General features: G+C 42.6%; 1 protein-coding gene across 8 annotated transcripts in view; it reads left to right on the top strand.

Moving 5' to 3' along the window:
• The window catches only part of EHBP1 (EH domain binding protein 1), a 270,384-nt gene that overhangs the window by 184,753 nt on the left and 63,098 nt on the right, over nucleotides 1-22,533 (top strand). For 4 of the 8 annotated variants that reach the window (XM_083606411.1, XM_083606412.1, XM_083606413.1 and 1 more), the window contains 2 exons: nucleotides 9,686-9,833; nucleotides 16,734-16,847. In XM_083606411.1, coding sequence (XP_083462537.1) covers nucleotides 9,686-9,833; nucleotides 16,734-16,847 — 262 coding nt within the window. The remainder of the gene's footprint in view (nucleotides 1-9,685; nucleotides 9,834-16,733; nucleotides 16,848-22,533) is intronic. The other 4 variants (XM_083606415.1, XM_083606416.1, XM_083606417.1 and 1 more) reach the window with 1 other exon arrangement.

The raw sequence follows: 22,533 nt of genomic DNA, 5'->3' as shown, positions 1-22,533 counted from the left end.
TTTTTCTTAAAAAGTGTTGTGGGCTTAAATGTTTTATTTTCTTGAAGGGATTATGAATAGATTAATCATCTCACTAACTGCATTCGCACATTATAATTCACCTTCACCAACCCATAGCATCATTTTTGGCCAAAGTAATGTCACTCACTGACATCTGCGGCAAGTACAAAAAGGACCCCCTAATGGCAGCCATTTTTATTTGCTTCTTAAGATCCAAAGGCTGCTGAAAGAACAATTGGATAAAGTTAAGAATTCGAGGGGCCTGATTTTCTTGTTCCTGTGAAATGAAACTTTAGTTCTTTTTCTTCTCATTCCCCTTAAAAGCAGAAGTCTGTTAGGGGGGATGTGGCTGTGTCAAAGCCGTTGGGATGCCACTGCTGATCACTTTAATTACTAGGACTAAGGAGGATAAAATTAAAAGTAGCACCATTGAAGCAGTGGAAGAAAGCTTGCCGAGATGTCGGTGAACTGTGAAATATAGAAATTGCATTCAAACACTTTTTTCTATAAGAGGGAAACAAGGAATTATATTATTTATTCCTGAAGAGTTTGCCCATAATGTTGTAGAAGTTTTACTACCTAGGGATTCATGTTGCTGAAATTTAGACTATTACAAAGCAGGGTGGGGGAGACATACCAGGGTAAATTTCTATGTTCCATCTTTATGTATGAAAGACATGGGCAACACGTGAATTATTTACCTATCAGTGATTACTTTTTTAAAATACGGGTGCCATTTCAAACTTCAAATGGAGACAACAAAAGCAAATGTAAAGCGGAGGGAAATATCCTAGCACCCTTGATATAACGTATGCAGGTTTTTATCTGTTCTTTGTATGGCAAAATATTTTTTTTTGCTCATCATAATGGAGCTTTCTGGAAATTAAATAGATTTTGTGTGAGGAGGCGATCTGTCTTTATAGCCCTATGTTGTGTTGTATGAGATATTTTTAGTGGTGTAGCAGAGGGCAGGGGCCTGTGACCCTAGGCGCAGAATATTGGGGGGCACGAGACAAGCCCCCTCTCTGCTCGCCCAGCCCCCGCTGCTGATAGGCGGGCGCTCACACAGCAGGCGGGGACAGGGCACAGAGGGTCTCTTCACCCTTTGCGCCCTGTCCTCACCCAGCGGCGGAGGGGACGAGGGCTGGGTGAACACCCTCCATCCCCACTTGGGTGGCACACACACACACACACTGGGCACCTGTGAACAGCGCAATGCCCCTGTGTATCCCCCCCATCATATCCTTCTGCTGAACGTGAACTTAGAAATTACCAGAGAACTGCCACCACTCCACATTTCTTTCTTCTTTCTGATAATGTTCATTGTGCTGTATCGTGTAATGTGACATCATCATGAGGCCCCTCCTCTCATCCAGTAAAGTTAGGTAATTTTAGACTCCTGACTTAATGCTACTCTTTCCAGATGGCCACACCTACTTCAAAAGGTAGTAAGCTAGCCCTTCTACTGGGGGGCGGGGCGCAAATTCCTTCCCTGACAGCACCATTTACTTTATCATTGCCTACCAGCCATGAGGAGAAGAAATATGTAGTGAAATGGCATCACCTAATATTTATGTTGTGGTTGTTTTGTTATACTAGATCAAAGTGTTTGTCAATTGCAAGATCTAGTTCTGCTCTATGTAATCAGCAGATTGCATATTGTGAATGCTGTCAGGAGTCCAGGTTCCCAGCTTGATAACACAGTAAGCGTAGGTAATTAAAAAGGATTGATTGCAAAAACAAACAAATAGCTCTGGGAGGCTCTAACTAAGCCGCCAACATTATCATTCAAGATAACCCTTCTGAAGACCCCTTCCGGTTGCTGCAGAATATATTGAACCGTCGCCCCTTACATCTCTTGTTTTACTTCCTGTCTAGCAGCCCTCCCATTTGCCGACTCTTTGGACTTATTGGATCAGCCCCAGCCTCTTCCTGTTCTGAAAAACTGTCTTGGTGTCTGTTCACGCCTGTTTGAGCTTCCTGAGAGCTTTGGCTGTGTTCCAGCCCGCTCTCAGTCGTTCCTTTGGCAACCAGCATTCCAATATCCGAGAGAAAGAGATATCAAACGCACTATTTCCGTATGATAAGATTGGGACCATTAAGATGGTAGCATCCAACACTGCAATTTCATTTGCATAACGTGCAGTGGAAATTACTCTTCCTCTCTTGTCACCTGCAATCCCCCACCCCATGTCCTCAGAATGTGTTCCCAGTGGGATGGGAGACCCTCCAAAGCAAATGGGGACAGGGCACAGGTGGGAGGGAAGGGAAGGAAGAGACCCTCGTGCTGTCCAGTGTTGGATACAGCCCAGAAACTGTTGAACTCTGTTTTACTTACAATGTCTTAACCAACGTGATATAAGTCATAATGCGGGGAAGGGGGAAGGGGAAGAAATTCCAGATGCTTGAAATGTGATCTATTCCAGGTCTAAAATGCATTCCCCAGGGACACTTTTTAACAGCAATTTATCAAAAGCAAGAGACACTATATGGCAGCCTTCCGCAATCTGGTGCCCTTCAGCTTTTTTGAACTATAGTTTCCAATATCGCTGAACAATGGCCATGGTGTCTGAGGCTGATGGAGTCCAAAATATCTGGTGGTTACCAAGTTGCGGGAAACTGCTATAATGACTATCTTTATTTGATCTGTCCTCATACATAATTTTGTAGGGTGGTTGTTAGAAGGCCAAGGGGGTAACTATGTTTTTAAAATTGTGTAGTTCAGGTACATTAATGGGAAAAGGTACTTGAATACCTAAAATTCATGCGATGTTCAGATATCTCTTTTGAACAGGCCCTCTGCAGACAGCAGAGTAGTCAAGTCAATTCATGAACAACAACTGACAAGAGTGGAAAACTTCAGCAAAAAGAAACTTTCAGTAATATTTAAAGTAACATTAAGACTTTCCCCTACAACTTTGTATAGAAATGTTGGGATTCTGTAAGACATTGGCAGTAACCAATCTACTGCAAGTTACTGGTTCTTCCTCCAAACTGAACCAACAATTTAGGAAGATAGGTGATTTTCCTTCTGTGTCAACTTCTCTATCATACTGGGCCATTAAGTGCTCCTGGTCAGTTGTTAAATAGATTTTATACTAACTCATTTAGACCAATGTGAACATTCATAGCAAGTCTATCCTTTTGTTGTTGCATTTATTTATTCCAAGTTTTTTATTCCCAGTTTGGTTGTTTGATGTTGTAGATCCATACATGCCAAGGGTCCAGGTAGGGATGTGACCTTTACTTTATAACATAAATATACAGAGTTGCAGTAAAACAGATTGAGGTATCAGTTGGTTGGCCATAAATGGAACTGAATTTGTAGTAGTTTGAATGTAGTGAGTAGATTAAATGTATATTTTTGATGGGATTGTTGCTGGATGTGCCTTTTCGAGTGTGAAAGCAAACAAATCAAATATGCAATTCTGCAACAGAGCTCCAAGGCCTGGGCAAAATTGTCTTTATAGTGTTAGGACATTAGCAGAAAAGTAAATCAAGGCAATCTGATAGGGAAACAGTATTCTGTCAATCAGGCTCAAGATATTGTGCTGTGTCCATATACTTTGTTTACTGTAGGGTTTTATGAGTTGTAACCTGCCCATGCAAGCTGTTAATGAGGCTAAATCTTGCTGCTTGAGGATTGAATTACAGCACACCTCTGGGCTAATGGTTATAAACAGAAAGTCCCATTAGGGCTGCATTCTGATTCATTCATTTGCATTTTTCCTATTGTACCAAGAACAATGATGAGTAAATAGCTACAAACAAACAATTTACATGGAAATGGGTAAAATGTCCCTAATTAGTATTTTGTGTTTGTTTTATTACTGATTGCTTAAGCTAAAAACTGGTATGTTGCAGGACACTTAATGAGCAATGCCAGGTGTGGATTATTCCATGTCTTACCATTCTTTGTAAGAAACTTAAATTGCTAGTACTGTTTTTGCAGACTGCAACAACTTACTTGAAGGCCATCTACAAATACCTTAGGAGACATATCAATCAATTTTGGTCCGCAGTGGCGTAGTGTGGGTTGTCAGCACCCAGGGCAAGGCAAGTAATTTGCGCCCCCTAACCCGTGGATTTGCGCCCCCTAACCCGTGGATTTGCCCTAACCCCAGATGTTGCGCCCGGTGCGGCCGGCCCCCCCTGCACCCCCCACGCTACGCCACTGTTGGTCCATGATGTATCCTTTTTTTTGTCACTGAATAATAGCCATTCAACAAATTAATGATTGGCATTTTTTATTACTTGGTTTGTTCAGTTGTGACTGTGCATTTTTCATTTAAAAACAGGTGTTTCTGTTACAGTTCACATGCTGCTGCTGCTTTTCTTTCTTTGTATGTATGTCTGCTTCTGTCATGTTTTCTGTTGCTTCATTGCAGTGACAAGATTTGCTGATTTGCTGTCCACGTTTTTTTTTGGGGGGGGGCCTTTGTTTTGGTGACATTGCACTAAAACAAGAATACGCTATCCCCAAATGCATATAATGGCTCCATAAGCTTGATATTTTGGCTATTTAGGGTGAACAAAGATTGCAACAAAGTTAAGGTGTGCTCACAAAAATTCAGCCCTTTGAAATAATAGCACAGGCACAGACTTTCTGCGCAACAGTGTTTGTCTAAAACCAAAACTTAAGGACACTTATTTCTCTGCCAGCCATTGTACTTGGATCTGGGCTTTCTAAGCAAAACTTGATTGTATCTTACCCAGCAGTGCTAATCCAATGGCCTCACATAATATTTTGTAGCTGTCTGGAGTGCAGAGCATGAAAAGTGATATAAGGACAGGTTTGTGGGTACGTGTATGATTCTGCACATGGTACTTGAGCATTGATTCCTGAGAGTATTAATCTTGGAAGAGTTATAAACAAGGCAGTAGTGCATCATGCTAGGAATATGTGTGGATAGATAAAACACCCCCTTTTTTCAGCAGACAGCTCACTTTTAGAACAAGCAAAGGGCAGGGCTAATTATAGGTAATGATAGATACTCAGATTCATTGATTGATAATATGAACTGAAATGAGAATTTAAACGTTCCAGTGTGGTGCTGGTGATTGTAACTCTTGGAAATTATTGTCAGGAAGAGCTTTTGCTAGACTACATTGTTAATGATTTGGGGTTTTATCCAGACCTTGAGCTAACAGCCATCTGTTTGCTCAGAGTCTGGATAGGACCCTTTGTTTCTGGTAAATTGGGCTTAGAGCCAAGTTCTTGCTTCTGCTACTTCATCTATTTGTAAGGTGTGTTAGTCTTACAGTCATTTAAACATTTTAAGTCTGCTTGATGGACTCTTGAAAAATAATGATGGAGCTACATTTTTGGCTCCTTGCTATGCATGTAACAGGTTGGAGTGAATTTGTTCTAAAAAAACAGTTGCATCCTCATTTCAGAAGCCTAAATGTAAAAGACTTAATGCAATAGTCCTTTATTCAGCTTACTGTAGGACAAGAGATACACAGCTGTTTGATCAGTGGAACAACCACTGTATCCAGTACACCAGGGGTTGGCAAACTAAGGCCCGGGGGCCGGATGTGGCCCATTGGGCTCGTAAATCTGGCCTGCGGACCCTGCCACCCACTCGGTCAGTCCCTGCTCTAAAGTGGCATGGTGCAGAGAGCTTGCCGCGCGGGGGCTGACTTCTGTGATGCTGGTACAGCTTCGGATTGGCTGCAGGAAGCTCCTGCAGCCAATCCAAAACTGCAGACGCCTCTGGGCGACGCCCCTTCCTTCCCGCTGAGGCGGCCGCGTATGGCCAAGAGCCAAGCAGGAGGAAGCAGCGGGGAGGCTGCCTCCACCGCTGCCCAGGCCAGTGGCATGGGCTCTGCGCCCCACAGACCCCTGGTCAAGGCAGATGCCGACGCTGCCAAAGGCGAGGCAGTGGCTGCAACGTGAATGGCAGCACGGGGGGTCCCTTCAGGAGAGGGGGGTCCAGCCCCCCACAAGGTCTGAGGGAAAGTGGACCAGCCCCCTCCTGAAAAAGTTTGCTGACCCCTACAGTACATCCTCATGCTTGGAAGAAAGGAAAAAACACTACCAGGAAATACAAAAATAGTAATTGTGTCCATAGCATTCTTAGAAATACTGCCACAATCCAGCAGCCAGAGCAAGTGCCACATGCCGCCTGCACATAGAGAAAGTCAATTAACTTAGGGTTGCCATATGTCTGGTTTTTCCTGGACATGTACTTTTTTTCAGGGTAAAAATTTCTGGTTTTTAAATTTTTTGCAAAATGTCTGGATTTTTAAAATGCTCTTATGACATCACAGTAAATAGAAAAAGATGTGGGGAGTGGAGGCAACATGCTTCGAGCAGCTGTGCTTTGTTTTGAAGGCGCACGGCCTAAACTTAAAATCAGATTTTTTTTAAAAAATGTTCTTTTAAAAGTTGAAAGCAGTTCTGAGAGAGAGGTTCATGCCGGGGGGGAAGGCATTGTGCTGCAGCGGCCTTGGCTCAGAGCACGCCAGGAGCACCACGGAAGATCGGAGATGGAAGTTTGAGCCCTACCAGGGGATGTGGGAATACGCCTCCATTCACTTTTTCATGCTGAGCAAAAGAAGTTGTGGCAGAGGCAAAAGTAAGGGAGCAGCAGGGTCTGAAACCCACACTGCAAATACAGTGGTTAGAGTCCTCTAACAATTTAGCTACCACATAAGGCATCATAGGTCATTCCCCACTCACCCATCTTCCCAGCCAGCTCCAAGACTGAGGCTTAGATGCTAGGAGTACTGGGGCTGGAGGAGGAGCCTGAGCCTAGGTCAGGCATGTCCATAGTCCGTTTTGGGGGATCATTCCGGCCCACTGGTCGGTTTAATCTGGCCCCCACAGGCAGTTCCTACCCTCATCAAATCTGGCCCTCTTTGAAAAAAGTTTGGACACCCCTGGCCTAGGTGTTATATATTGTATCCTGAAGGTCCTTGGTTCAGATCCAGCAAACCCATGCTACAAAAAGGAGGAGAGGTCCCCAATACTCAAGCATACCTGAGCCAGTCAGGAGAATCACATATGGCAATGTCAAAACCTTTATTGAACAGCATCTGAGATGAAGGGTATCCTGAATGGGAAAGACAAATGTGTGGGCAATTCTAGAAGGAAGTATGTACAGTGGCTTGGCAGGCAGCAGGGTAGCAGATCCAGTGTTCCTTATGGCACCAGCAACCAGGGGGATCCTATGCTCTGTCAGGGCAACATGGGCAAAGCAGTCAGCAATTTAAACAAAAAATTAAAAAAACCAGCTGCCTATTGAAAACTTTCCTACATATAGAAAGCTGAACCGGAACAGTTTCCACTAATACAGTTTTCAGTAACCCAGTGGTGGAAAACGTCTAGACCATGAGCCTAATCTGGCCTTCTAGGCCACTCAATCTGGTTGGCCATGCATGTCCCAGCGAGCCCTGCCAACCTTCCAGTCATTGTACATCATTTACATGACACCACATCTTTAGGCAACTTTCTTGCCTGATTACACCTAAGCAAGTGCCTTCAATGCTGATCAGAACTACTGGGCTTCAATTGGGACTTTTCTGAGAACCCCCATTGCACTGCTGTGTAAGCACTGCCCACAAGATCTGGCAGTGGACAGATCCTGGCCAGGCTAGTGGAAAAGGAACAACAGAAACTGCTGTGCTCCTTTTGCTAATCTTACTAACATTCCAATTGTTTGCCTATCTACTCTACTTCTCACTGCGTTCAATGGAATTTACTTCCAGGTAAGCATGTATTCTATAATGTTCTATAAAGACCCACTCTGTGAAGCGGAGTATATCATAGAATCCAGAGGCACCACCTTGGGCCGAAGGTGCATGCTTGATGTTGTATGCATCATGTGCATTGTCAGGAGGAGGCGCATTGTTGGAAGGAGCCCTTGCCTGGCGCCATGCAGCTTCAATTGTCATGGCTCCTCCTCCCTTGCACTCAGGAGGAGCCTGCCTTTGATGCTGTGCCATACTCAGCTTCGCAATTTGGCCTTCTCGATCCCCTCAATATTTGGGTGTTGAGCCCACTGGTAAGGAATATTGGGGATGCTGATGACACCTCCACCACCTAGAGTTGGCGCACCTGATAGAATCGTAGGATTGTAGAGTTGGAAGGGCAGCATCTAGTCCAGTCCCCTGCAGTGCAGGAAATCTCAGCTAAAGCATCCATGACAGATGGCCATCCAGCCTCTGCTTAAAAACATCCAAGGAAGGAGAGTCCACCACCTCCCGAGGGAGTCCCTTCCACTTCCAAACAGCTCTTACTGTCAGAAAGTTCTTCCTGATGTTTAGTTGGAATCTCCTTTTTTGCAACTTGAATCCATTGGTTCAAGTCCTACCCTCCAGAGTAAGAGAAAACAAGCTTGCTCCATCTTCCAGATGTGTGCGCGCATGTGTGTGTCCAGAAAAGAGAAAGCAGAAAGTGTGAGTGTTTTTGCTTGTGGGACACGAGGATCATTCTTGGACTTCTGCTGTTGTGGGGCCTGGGACTAGGAGGATCATGTTTGGAAGGCTGTGTGTGCTCAGTTTTTGAATGTATTTTAGTTTTATTTGGCTTTATTCCATTTGAGTGAATTGTGTTTCTTTATTTTTCTTTATTTGTTCTTTTTTACTTCTTACCTTTTTCTGCTTTGTTTTGCCCTGCCCAACACTGGAATGCAGTCCTTGGAAGGTTAATCACATTTGAATCTGGCACTCCAGCTAAAAGAGATTCCCTATACCTGCCACAATTCTGTTCAGGTGTTGGAGAAGGGTGCTGAAAAGGGGCTTACATAACACATACCTTTACCTGGAGTGTGTTTAATTCTCTCTGACACTTGGCCAGGATGATATAGTCCACCAGGCTCACACTAGAATGAAAGAATTTACACTGGTAATTTGATTATTTCCTTGAGTAATGTATATCTTTCAAGTTAATTGTGTGTTAATGTTTTTATCCCAGCCTTCCTCCATATGCAATGTTCATCATTTGGGGTTTCCATTCAAGTATTAACCAAGTCCTGATTTGCTTAACTTAAGAGAAGAAACCTTCAGAATATTCCTCTGTTACAGGCAGATATTTTACATGTACTTATTCTGTCAAACAGGAATTTCAAAACAAATGTATTTTTCCATAACAAGCTTTAAAATGTTTTTGTTCCTCCAAAGTGGGAAGATCTTAGTATCCATAGCTGTCCTTATTTTAAATACTGATTTAGTAGGGATTGTTAGAAAATAAAATTTCAGCTTAGTGTATTTCCATTTTGCACCAGTATCAATCTTAAATAAGAGTGAACCTACTAATATAAATGGAGCTTCTTTCTGATACCGGGGCTGAACTGTAATTCTTTCCATTCATTATTTGACTGTGTACATCTCCTTTTAAAGATGTATTAGCACTTTGAAATCAGTAAGACTTGAACATACTGTGGTGTTGCATGGTGGCCATAAGTTTTGGGTACCTATCAGCCTCAGATTACATTTTTATAAACCAGTTAATTTTTTAAAGATCTAATACAATAATTGGAGAAATTATTAGGGTTAAAAAAAACTGATTCCAGGATGGCTCTAAAAAGTGTTTTGTTGACACCCAACTGATATGGAGCTTCCTATTTATACCATGGGCCAAGCACCATGCTGTAAACCAGTTACTATCATGATGATCAGATTGAGAATGAAATTGCATTTCTGTCAATTACTGAGTTGGCAACTGTTCAATATATCTTAGCAGCAAGATGAAGAGCGGCGTCGGCAGCTGAGAGAGAGAGCTCGTCAGCTAATAGCAGAAGCTCGATCTGGAGTGAAGATGTCAGAACTTCCTAGCTACAGTGAAATGGCTGCAGAAAAGTTGAAAGAAAGGTCAAAGGCATCTGGAGGTGAGTTAAGAAACCTTGTAGCTCATTCCTATGGCAACGCAGAAACCTGAGGAAGACCTTCTTGAAATTTGCTTTTATTCAGACTTCAAATGAGCTTACTGGTAATTTTTGTTCACCAAATACACGTATCTATAGATATACGCTATATCTCTTAATTTCACACAGTCAGAAGAATAGCGCTTCTTCTCACAACTTGAATAAAATTATTGAGCTAGATGTAGCCAGAACTATTGTATTTGAGACCCGGGATGTATCAGAACAACTGATTCAGATAGTAGGCTTCAGGTGTGTCCAATTAAAACAGAGCAAAGCTTTGTTAGGGAAATACCCCTTGGGGTGAGTTTACACAACTTGATGTGTAGTGGGACAATTCACTTCAGAACACGTGTGTACAAAAGGCTCTTGTTTAACTAAATGAAGCTAGTTCCACTAGGAGGAGGAGAAGAATGTCCCAAGTTTAGGCACAGACAAAGACTTTCTTTGTCTTGGATACAATGATCACCGGGCCTGGTTTTGATTTATTGATAATTGTTTTATGATGGTTACCCATCCTGAAAGTCATGTGTTAAGATGGAAAGGGGGAATATACATATAATTAATTAATTTGAGAACACCGTTCTTTAATGCTTCTGTGAAACATTGTGGCATCAGATCATTAGAGTAAATGATCTGCAACACCTTTGCAAGTATAAAGTTCTATGATTCTTTTAGTATCTTTTTAGGGCTATACCAAAACATAGGTGCAGCAGCTAATCCTATTTGCTTCCATGCAGCCTTTAATAGCTTGTTCAACAAATCTTTATTAAATGTTTTGGACAAGACCTACACTTGGCATAATGTTAGCATTTTGCAGGAATTTGACAGTCCAAATTCAGCAGCAAAATGCACAGGGATTTAAGTTACTTGAGTATGAACAAGTCAAGCAGTAGTTGTAGATGCCACACGTATGTAATTTCACATCTCTTTTTGCATTTTTCATCTCAATTTAGTATGTTAATTTTATTATTGTCTGTGTTGATTTCATCCCCATTTCTCTACCCCCCCCCCCCCCGCTACTTCTTTCTTCACATTTTTTAAAATAAAATTTAATAGTACATAGGTTGCAGGCTTTTTTATCTTTAATTTTGGCCACCAGTTAAATTGCCAAGGGAAGTTGAATATTTTTCTATTGTTTCCCCCCTCTAGACTTGTCCTTGTCTTTACTGAATTTGTAAGCACTCTCAGAGATAATCTTTTATTTGGCACAAGCACAAAAAGTCTTATAGCTTCCTTCTCTTCTTTTGTCTTGATTTTGAATGAGGCACTTTAAAAAGGGGGTGAAGCTCATTTGGCATTTTTGGTAAGATTTAACTCCCCTCAAAACATATTTAGTTGATCATGACTTATGAGCTATTTCAAACACTGTTGCCTTCCTTGTAGTGCTAAGGGAGTCGTTTCACCAGGGCAACATGGGGGGCAGGGGATATACACCTAAAATACTTTAAGTGTGCATTTAGAACATATGTTTGTAGATCTTCTTGCCTGATCATTTACTTGCCATGTGTGTCCATCAGCTGTCAGATTTTCTCCCTGCTCATATCAGTGCAACACAACTATTTTTATATCCTGCTGTTGCTCTGTGGCAGTAGAAGGCCAGTGTATGGCTGCTAATGGATATTGTTGCCTGCCACCTCAGTCTCCAAGTGGTGTGAGATTCCAGGGGTCCCAGGCGCTTACCCAGGGTTCATGTTTCCTTTGGAATGAGGCACAGTGGAAGACTGTGGTGTCTTTATGATATATGGTTTATTTACACATATATACAACCTGAGCATGGAGGAGTTCACAGCATTAACACCCCAAGAGGGCCTTGCTTCCACCATAGCCTCAGCACAACATTTACCTTGGTAAGTCTACATTTGGTGAAGAAGCACATAAACTGCTTTCGGAAAACCAAATAATTTTAATTTTACCTTCTGAAGGTGTCAGGTAATGCTGAATAATAATAAAAATTAAAAACTATTAATATGTAATACAACTACAAGTCTTGGCAATCATTTTAAACCATTTCAATGCAACTGTACACACATTTAACTAAATTATATTAATCTAACCAAAATATCTTTTGAATTCCCAAATAGAACTCCTCATTTTTGGAATATAAAAATTCAACACAAGTCTGCTACTTTTTTGAATAATATATTAAAGATAAGGGCACACATTTATACCCTTTCCTCTGTACTCATTCTGAGTGTTCAATACAATATACCCCATTACATCTGTGTAGAACTTGCTTATTTGTCTGTTAGTTTCAGTGTTGACATTGACAACATTGATCTTCCCAGCTTTCATTCTCCCCACAGATAGCACCAGTTTATCTCATTGTGTTATTTCCATGACTGACTCAGTGCCTAGTGCTGCAGCTCAGCACAGTTCTGCTTCAAAGTTGTGACCACCTACTGCTATGGCCTATTATCATAGAGGAAGAGGATGACCAAGATGTTAAAGGGTCTGGAAACCAAACTTTATGAGGAACAGTGGGGGGAGTTGGGTATGTTTTGTTTGGAAAAGAGGAGACTGAGTGGTGATACAATGGCCATCTTCAAATATCTAAAGGGCTATCACATGGGAAATGGAGTAAGCTTGTTTTCTCGTGTTCCAGAGGCTAGGACCCAATCTAATGGCTTTAGATTATAAGAAAGGAGATTCTGACTAAACATTAGGAATAACTTTCTGACAATAAGGGCTGCTAGGCAATGGAACAGACTCTGTTAGGAAGTTGTGGACTCTCTTCCATTGACAATTTTTAAGCAGAGTTTGGATGGCCATCAGTCAGGAATGCTTTAGTTGTGATTCCTGCATCGCAGCGGGTTGGACTAGATGACCCTTTGGAGACCTTCCAATGCTACAATTCCACCTGGCATGCTCCAAACAAGCTAAATGGATTGACACTATAAACAGTTTAGTTAATGTGATGGTGCTGTTGTACAGAAACAAGCAAGTCAGGGAGAGATCAGATACATGGCACTCCTTGAGGAGTCAGCTTGTTCTTTAAGCTGGCAGAGTGCAATTTCTGCACATGGGAAATGTTCAGGTTTATAGACAGGGTGTGGATCCAGGTGACTGGAGACATACCAAGCAGTGTTCCAGAAGATAACCAGTAGATTCACAACCCTCTCTTGAGACCTGCAGTTTTATAGTTTCAGCAGAATGGCTTATAGTAAGGCTTGTACCCATATTTGGTGGTACCATGTTTTTACTCCTAAGATGTTGTCTGAATACTTTAGAGAAAATTATGAGTTTGTCCTGTTTCTAATTTTGCCATTTTGGAGGTTTACTGAAGAAAAAAGAGATGGGCGACTTTCCCCAAACTTTCCCTGTTTAAACTCAAAACTGATGGGAAATCTCCCAGCCAAAATCAGGAGATCATAGACAATGGCAGAGGAAGGGGGGGTGGGTCGCCCTGGGTGCAATCTCTGAGGGGGGTGACAAGAAGGCTCCCCACGGGGGGCTCGCCCTACTGCCCCCGGCCGCTGCAGCCACATGCGGAGGATCCTCCGCTCACGACTGCAGTGGCGGTGAAGGGATCCCACCCTCATCCACACGGTGCTCAAGTGGCGCCGTCGGCAAGCTGCCCGGCTGCGCATGCGCGCGCAGTACGTACAACGCATGCACGTGTGTAGCCCCATGCATGCGCATTACATACATTGCATGCACATGCACCGCTGGGCGGTTTGCCCCGACACCCCACACTGGATGCTGGTAAGCCTCCCTTCGCCCCTGATCACAGATCATTTTCTAAAATGAAAAGGGGGGGGGTGTATGGAAAAAAATATTACATTCCTCCCTTCCAGCCCTGGCCCTTCCACCAGCCCTTCCCTTCCATATTGTGCCCAAAATTGTCAAGTTGGATCTGCAATTATATGAGAAGGCACAAAATCATGTTCTAAGGTGATATGAAAGGCAAAATCAGACTTCAAATTTGAGTGCTGCACGTAATAGGTTTTATTCAATGTAGCACTATTCTAGTGACTCAAAGCTTTCTCCTTGCACAATGGAATGTTCTCCCTTTCTACTTCTGTGTTCCATAAATCTGTCCAACACACCAGAGCAGATTTGGGAGTGGCAACAGGCATGTGCAGGAGGAATAGAAGGGGCAAATCCAATTGTGATGTAAAAGGTGTAAAAGGTAAGTCAGCTAGAAGAAAGCACCTTGAGTTTACAAGGTCCAAACATTAGAATGTTCACCAATATTCAAAGATAAAGTGAAACCTTCTAGAATATAGGGGCACCCTTTCATGACAAGTATTGTAAGGTCATCAGTGTCATAGCAAATGCCAGCAGACCCCCATAAAAACAAAAGAGGAACCCTCTTGGATCAGACCAAAAGCCCATTTGGTCCAGCATCCTGTTCTCTCAGTGCCCAGCCAGATGCCTATAGAAAGCCTCCAAATAGAACCCAAGTGTAATAGCAGTTTCCCCACTGGGTTTTCAGAGGCACACTGCCCCTAACAGCAGAGGCAGAACATGGATAGTAGCCTCTGACAGCCTTCAATTTCTCTAATTCTCTTTTAAATCTATGTTAAAGTTGTTGGCTATAACTACATTTTGTTGTAGTGAATTACATAGTTTAGCTAGGTGCTGTGTACTACCTTTTATTTGTCCTGAATCCTCCAACATTCAACTTCATTAGATGACCTCAGGTTCTCTTACTATATGAGAGAGAGATTCTTTCTATCTACTTTCTGTACATCAAGTAGCACTTAACATGTTATTCCTAACAGGGGCAAAGCTACACAAAATGCTTAGGCATATTTTGCGTCCAAGAAAGCACAGCAACCAGTCATGTACCCAAAAACAATAATAAAACCTCCTTGAAGCTATTTGAAGATTATTCCAAGTACATCAAAAATAAGGTTAGGGTCAGAACTGTTGAGGCTCAGAAAGAAAGAAATCTTCAGGCTAGATTCATCACTGTGATGAGACACTCAGCTGCACATTGACCTCAGCGAGATCTGAGCTCTTCACTCCAGGTGGAAATAATGCTTTGTGTGTCAGACAATCCAAAAGTCATGCATGCCCTAGAAGAAGGGTTGTGAACATAATCTAAGCCTTCTGGATCAGGACAATCCAATGCAGCATCCCGTTGTCACAGTGGCCAACCAGATGGAAAGCAACAACAACAACAATGAATACCAATCATATTCGCTGGGTCGGTTTCCATTCTGGACATGGGACAAATAAGCACACATTACCAATTTCCACTCCCTTTTCCATTTATGTCAGAATTCCATGTAGGGGTTCATTGCTTGGGGTGGGGTGCTTGTTAGCTAGGATGTCCTCTTTCTGAAGTCAGGGATAGCAGTCTAGGGACAGCTACTACTAATCCTGTCCTGAGCCAAATCTAAAGAAACTGCCCTTGGTGGACAGAGATCACTCTTTGTTCAGTGTCTGGTCCCCTATCTGGCAAATGAGTAGAAGAATTTACAGGGTAGCAAAATCATAGAATCATAGAGTTGGAAGAGACCACAAGGGCCATCGAGTCCAACCCCCTGCCAAGCAGGAAACACCATCAGAGCACTCCTGACATATGGTTGTCAAGCCTCTGCTTAAAGACCTCCAAAGAAGGAGACTCCACCACACTCCTTGGCAGCAAATTCCACTGTCGAACAGCTCTTACTGTCAGGAAGTTCTTCCTAATGTTTAGGTGGAATCTTCTTTCTTGTAGTTTGGAACCATTGCTCCGTGTCCGCTTCTCTGGAGCAGCAGAAAACAACCTTTCTCCCTCCTCTATGTGACATCCTTTTATATATTTGAACATGGCTATCATATCACCCCTTAACCTCCTCTTCTCCAGGCTAAACATGCCCAGCTCCCTTAGCCGTTCCTCATAAGGCATCGTTTCCAGGCCTTTGACCATTTTGGTTGCCCTCCTCTGGATACGTTCCAGTTTGTCAGTGTCCTTCTTGAACTGTGGTGCCCAGAACTGGACACAGTACTCCAGGTGAGGTCTGACCAGAGCAGAATACAGTGGCACTATGACTTCCCTTGATCTAGATGCTATACTCCTATTGATGCAGCCCAGAATTGCATTGGCTTTTTTAGCTGCCGCGTCACACTGTTGGCTCATGTCAAGTTTGTGGTCCACCAAGACTCCTAGATCCTTTTCACATGTACTGCTCTCAAGCCAGGTGTCACCCATCTTGTATTTGTGCCTCTCATTTTTTTTGCCCAAGTGCAATACTTTACATTTCTCCCTGTTAAAATTCATCTTGTTTGTTTTGGCCCAGTTCTCTAATCTGTCAAGGTCGTTTTGAAGTGTGATCCTGTCCTCTGGGGTGTTAGCCACCCCTCCCAGTTTGGTGTCATCTGCAAATTTGATCAGGATGCCCTTGAGTCCATCATCCAAGTCGTTGATAAAGATGTTGAATAAGACCGGGCCCAAGACAGAACCCTGTGGCACCCCACTAGTTACTCTGTCAATCTGTGTGCTCTTCCTCACAGCTGCAGCAATACTCTTAATCTGCACAGCGATTTATTCTTCTGTTTTACAGAACATAGGAATCTGTGATAGACTGATCCTATTGTCTACTCATAGTAGAAGCACAAACACGTGTAACTCCAGTAGGTGCTTTAACATCCTGTCCACTTGGCTGAGCAGTAAACTTGAATTTAAGCTAACAATGCACAGCTTGGCATGTTTACAAACAGGATGTATATACAGTGTGTGTGCAACTGATATTTTCTTTAAAGAACATTATTTTTCTATGTACCAATTGCTACATTTCAGTGACTTTTTCCATTTCTGTGTCATAAATGATGAATGTGTTCAGTTGACACTAAAACACTAAAAGTTTTCATTGATGTGTTGTGGTGCATGTACAGGATGAAAAGCACTAACTTTGTTATGACATGTTCCCACAGATGAGGGTGGAAATGATAATATTGAGGTAGTTACTAATGAGGAGATTCCTGAATGCACTGTTACTTCCGGTGAAGATCAACATACTAACCTAGAAAATGACCTTGATTCTGATGGTAATTAAACTAATGGCTATTTTGTGTCTTTTGCATGACTAACACCAGTTTCCTCATCAGTGCCTTTTGTAATATGTCAGCCTAGTATTACATCTGTTTGGGACCTTTATAACCCTTGGATTAATTTATCTTTCATGAATGCCTTCTCTGCATGATTAGTATGGTTTCAGTTAACAAGAAAATGATTATTAAAGATTTTAATATATGTTTCTAATATCTCCAAAATTGCGAAAGAATTAACAGAATATCTTTTTTTGTTCTGCATATGTAGTTATTTTAAGTTAATTTGAACTGGACAGTATTGTTACCGGCAATAATTTATGTAGGTTTTATGACTGAGTGATTTGCAAAATGAAAATGGTGGCTAATGGCAAAGGCTGAAGCCCTGTGTACATTTACTTGGCAGTAGGCCCCATATTATTAAGGCTATACATCCAAATTATGAATAATCTAAAGCAGGGATCAAAATGAGCCTCTGTTGATTAGAGAGGAACTCCCCCATCTCACATGGACAGGGAGAATTCCCATAATCATAGCAGAATCTTTTAAAGTCTGCTATAACTTATGGTTACCAAATTTTTTTTCAATGGAGTCAGTAGTGGGGATGGTGAGGCAAAAGACCCTGGGCCCAAGCAGACGTGCATATTGTATGAAGGTGCAAAGCCCTTCTTTCGCACCCTGTGAAACATAAATGCACAGTTTTTAAAAAAACTGGGCAACGGCCGGCCGTGACTCCCGAGCCTCCCCCGATCTGTCAAAACAAAGGGGGAAGGGGGCAGGAGATCTTTACCGCCAACATCCCTGGTTCCCCTTCGGCAGTGGCGGTGGCGGTCAGCAGCCCGGAGCCAGTCTAGTAGTGCAGTTGGCTCTGGTTGGCTTCAGGAGCAGCTCACTGCCGTGGCGCCCACCATTTTTTTTTTTCCGGAAGTCCCCATATGATCTGTTGTGCACAAGACACATGATATGGGGACTTCCGGAGAGGAAAAATGGCAGTTGCCACGGCAGCGAGCAGCTCCTGAAGCCAGCTAGAGCCAACTGCACTACCAGGCTGGCTCCGGGCTGCTGAGGCTGCCGCTGCCACGTTTCCCGGGGACAGATTTGCAAATCTGGGGACATTCCGGGGACAGAATTTGTCCAGGGACAGATTTGCAAATCCGGGGACGTCTGGTAACCCTACTATAACTATGCTATAGTTGATTACAATGATGGCAACAAATCCTAGTATTTGTTCATTTTGTCCTCAAAGTGAGGATTGTTGGTTATGTCCATTTGTGTTCTGAAAGTAATAGCAGGAGACTTGTTTAGGCTAATTTAGGTTTATATTTACCACATCTGTCTGCTATAGAAGATCTATTTAATTTATTTCATGGGACGCTGGGAACAGTGGATTGGGTATTTCCACTCACATGACCTCAGGTAGGAGCAAAGACTTGTGGGAAACAGGCACTTCCTCTTCAGTTTTTTTCCTCCTGCCTGACTCAGCAAGATGTTTATCCTGGCTCTCCTGCTTCTTCAGATAATTTTTCAGTTTTGATCTCATTTTATTGTTGCTTTCTCTTTGCTAGTTTTCCTTAGTTTTAGCAACTGTCTTGAGTCTTGCAAATGTGTGTGTGTGTGTGTGTGTGTGTATGTCCCTGTATATTGCAATCCTACAGGGTTACTGAATATGCTCTTTTTTCTCATGCTCAGGCTCCGTTTTGCCGTGCACCATTTTATTGATTGAATTTAAAGATAAGCGGAGGAAAATCCTACCTGAGGCTTTTCGCACTCGCAGCTCACTTTCAGGGCCTCTGTTCAATTTATTTGTTGTGCTGGGGGGGGGGGAGAAAAAAAGGGGGCAGGGAAGGGCACCAAAAAAAGTTGACCGGTTCTTGATCTGAAGTTCCTAAATCGCTGTGTTGCTTACAAAAAAATTCAAAATGGAGTCCTTAACCTCCATCAGGGAGGTTCTTCACGTCGGCGATTCTCCTCAATCTTTGAGAACCATACCTCCATGTTCAAATGCATTCAGATCACCAAAAGTATCTATGGTTCACCATAGACAAGCGTCATTTTCAGTTCCAGAGTCTCCTGTTTGGTCTAGCCTCTTCTCCCCAAGTTTTCTCAAAGATAATAATCACCCTAGTAGCGCACCTGCGCCTACAAGGCATTCATATTTAGCCATACATAGACGCCCTGCTCCTTTGGGCGACATCCCTTCAACAGGCTCATCTCCATTGGCACATCACCCTCGAAACATTACAATCTCATGGCTTCTTGGACAACTACAAAAAAAGTTGCTTGACCCCATCACCAAGGATCATTCACCTAGGCGCCCTGCTAGATACAGTTTAAGATCTTGTGACTCTTTCACCAGAGCACATCAGCAAAATCTACACAGCAGCAGCTGCAATCTTAAAGACAAAAAAAGACGACGGTCAAATGTCTGTCAATAATTCTAGGACTCTGCATGTCAGCCTCTCAGATTACGTGTTGGGGACCACGCACGAACCCTACAGTGGTTTTTACTTTGGCATTATGGGCAATCATTCACAATTGCCCCAGGTCTTTGCTCTTATCTCCTCAACCCAAGCTGTCCATTTTGTGGTGGGTGCAAATCTCCAATCTTCAGAAATCATTCAGAAATCTGTGCAGCAGTCAGATAACCATGGACACCAGTTTACAAGGATGTCATTGTCAATAAATCTACACTCAAGGCCTGTGGTCAAGCTCAGAGGCCACTCACTCCATCAATTGACTAGAGTTGAGAGCAGCCAGACTGGCAAATGTTCACTTTTCTTGTCTTCAACTCCATCACGTCCTTCATCAAACAGACAATTTAACAACGAAGGCCCACATATCTTGTCAAAGAGGCAGCCGTTAAGAATCTCTCCAGAAAGAGACAGCTCTTCTCTTCAGTTGGGCTGAGCATCATCCCCTCAGCCTCATGGCAGAACATATTGCCGGCGACGGTAGCCAGCAGACAGATTAGTTGAGCAGATCCCAGGTAAATCAGTGTTTCATTAGATTCAACACCGCTGGGATCCTCTACAAGTCAGTCTCTTTGCTCACAAGCTAAATCGTCAGCTACCCCATTACTTCAGCCGGTTCCAAGAAAACCAAGCAGAAGCCTGGGATGCCCTAATGACGACATGGCCGAAGGAACTCTTGTATACCTTCGTTCCTCATGCCATCATTCCGAGAGTCCTCCAAAAGATCAGGTTGAAAAAAGCTTAGGTGGTTCTAGTTGCGCCATTATGGCCCCGCAGGCCTTGGCTGTCAGAGATTCAGGCTTTTTCAGTGACACCACCATTTCATCTTCCTGTATTGTCCACTGTACTTTGCCAGGGACTCATCCGAACTTAGAATGGTTGAACCTGACCGCATGGTGTTTGAGTGCCATAGACTGAAATCTCGTGGTCTGGATGAGAATGTTATCTCCACCATTCTAGCTTCCAGACATCCATTCACAAGACATATTTATCAATCATCATGGTCAGCCTTTAACTCCTGGTGTAAAGCTTCTCATCTGTGACCACACAGAGTAGCGGTTCCGGATGTTGTCCGCTATCCCCAACATGGTCTGCAAAATGGCCCATAGCCTAATACTTTAAAACATCACCTTTCCATCATTTCTTCAATTTTAAGTTCTGTTGGCCATGCTTCGTTGTCACAAAATCTGCTAATCAAACGTTTCCTCAAAGGAACTACGTTACAGCATCCTTGGGTAGCTTACCATTTTCCACCATGGAACTTACATTCTGTTCTGTCAGCGCTGCAATGGCCTCCATTTGAACCGCTACACCAAATCTCCTTAAAGAACCTTTCTTTAAAGTCCTATTTTTGGTTGCAATAACTTCAGTGAGATGGGTTTCAGAACTGTTGACCTTGTTGGTCATTTACATATCTTCCATAAGAATTTATGCATCTTCCATAAGGATAAGCTCCCTCCTTTCTACCAAAATCTCTTACCAAATTCCATGTTCAATAGGAACTCATTCTCCCGACTTTGTAGTGACCAAAACACACATCAGAAAAGTTTGGCATTGCTTGGATGTCCGCAGGGCCTTAAAAGTGTATATACAGCGGTTTTCATCCTTCCACCTTGGGAGGAAAGGTCGCTTCAGCTACACTAGCTAGATGGATTAGGGGTGCATTTCCTTAGCTTGTGATACTATGAAATTGCCCCGCCCATCTCATATTTTGCTTATTCCTCTGGGTCAGCCTCGACTTCTGCTGCCTTTATGGCTAATGCTCCTTTAATAGATTTTTGTAGGGCAGCCACTTGGTTGCCCCCCTCCACTTTCACTAGACATTATAAATTTGTCCAAGTCACCGTGTCTTCAACTCAGGTGGCTTTTGGCCGTACAGTGTTACACCAAGTTTTGTCAGCAGTGTGGACCCACCCATTTATTGGAAAGTGCTGTGGTATGTCCCAATCCACTGTTCCCAGCTTACCTGAAGTGTAGATTTGTGAATGGGACGCTGGGGACAGTGGAACCCTCTCTATGATGGTCTGCAGTCACACTTGTTTTTGTTTTTTCCCTTAGGAGGGGTACTGTTGACTCTGTCACTTCTATTTTTATTGATTTATGAGCCAGAAAGGGAGGCAGGCTGCTATTCTTGTTTCACGTGCTTTGGCGAACATTGCTGCTTGGCAAGTCTAGAAAAACTGAGGAGGAAGTGCCTGTGTCCCACAAGTCTTTACTCCTGCCTGAGGTCATGTGAGAGGAAATACCCAATGCACTGTCACCAGCGTCCCACTCACAAATCTACACTTCAAGTAAGCCAGTCGTTCTGTTCAGGTTACCATTCAGACCTTATAGTTGACTGAGATCCTGATTTAGTGCTATATGAAGGGAAAGCTTATCAGTAAGAAGTCTCTCTGTGAAGATGATTGAACAGGACCCACAAGACAACCGTTTGTTTTTGAGATGTCTAAAATTGTAATTTTTGCCACATTTGGAACAAAATGCATTTCAAGGTACATTTCCACAGATATGGGTCTACAAGTGACACTTTAAAAAAAAAACCTCTGGGCCATATAATATGATATGAGCAGCTGAATATACAGCAGTGATCCTCAAACCATTTTCCCCATGGACCTCATGAAAAGTGCTAAGAGTTTTGGCAGACCACTTAATGAATTCAGTTGCCTGTTGTAGCAATTGTAAAGTGTTGTGTTAAGATGTTGTATGATTTTTAATGTCATTTTTGTTGCTTATTTTATTAGCATTACATTTTATATTGTTATAATTTGAATTCCATAAAAATTCAAATTATAACAAGAATAAAATGCAATTTAAGAAATAAAAGCAATAAAATAGCATTAAAGGTCAGTATGACTAGTTCATGCAGTGGTGGTGCTGTCTCCCTTCTTTAACCAAATCCATAGACGCACCACAGCCACCTGAATGAAGCTCATAAACCACTGGGGGTCCACAGACTATAGTTTGGAAATCCCTGCACTAGACTGTTCTTGGCCTTTTTTAGAAAACCCCCCTTAAATTCATTTTTTTAAGTAACATTGTTTCATCATTCACTGGAATTTTTCTGAAATCAGGTTCATCTATATTCAGAACATTATGGTGAAAACAATTCCTTGAAAGAAAATCCTTTTAGTAATTAACACATGCAGCTTAGTAAAGAGATAGGGTGGTAACACGGCAAGTCAGTGATCTTTCTTGGGTTCCTGTAAGATTATTAC

Source organism: Podarcis filfolensis (assembly GCF_964270895.1).
Source record: "Podarcis filfolensis genome assembly, chromosome: 3".
Classification (NCBI taxonomy): domain Eukaryota; kingdom Metazoa; phylum Chordata; class Lepidosauria; order Squamata; family Lacertidae; genus Podarcis; species Podarcis filfolensis.
Note: the sequence above shows the minus strand (reverse complement) of the source record. Positions and strands in the feature narration are given on the sequence as shown.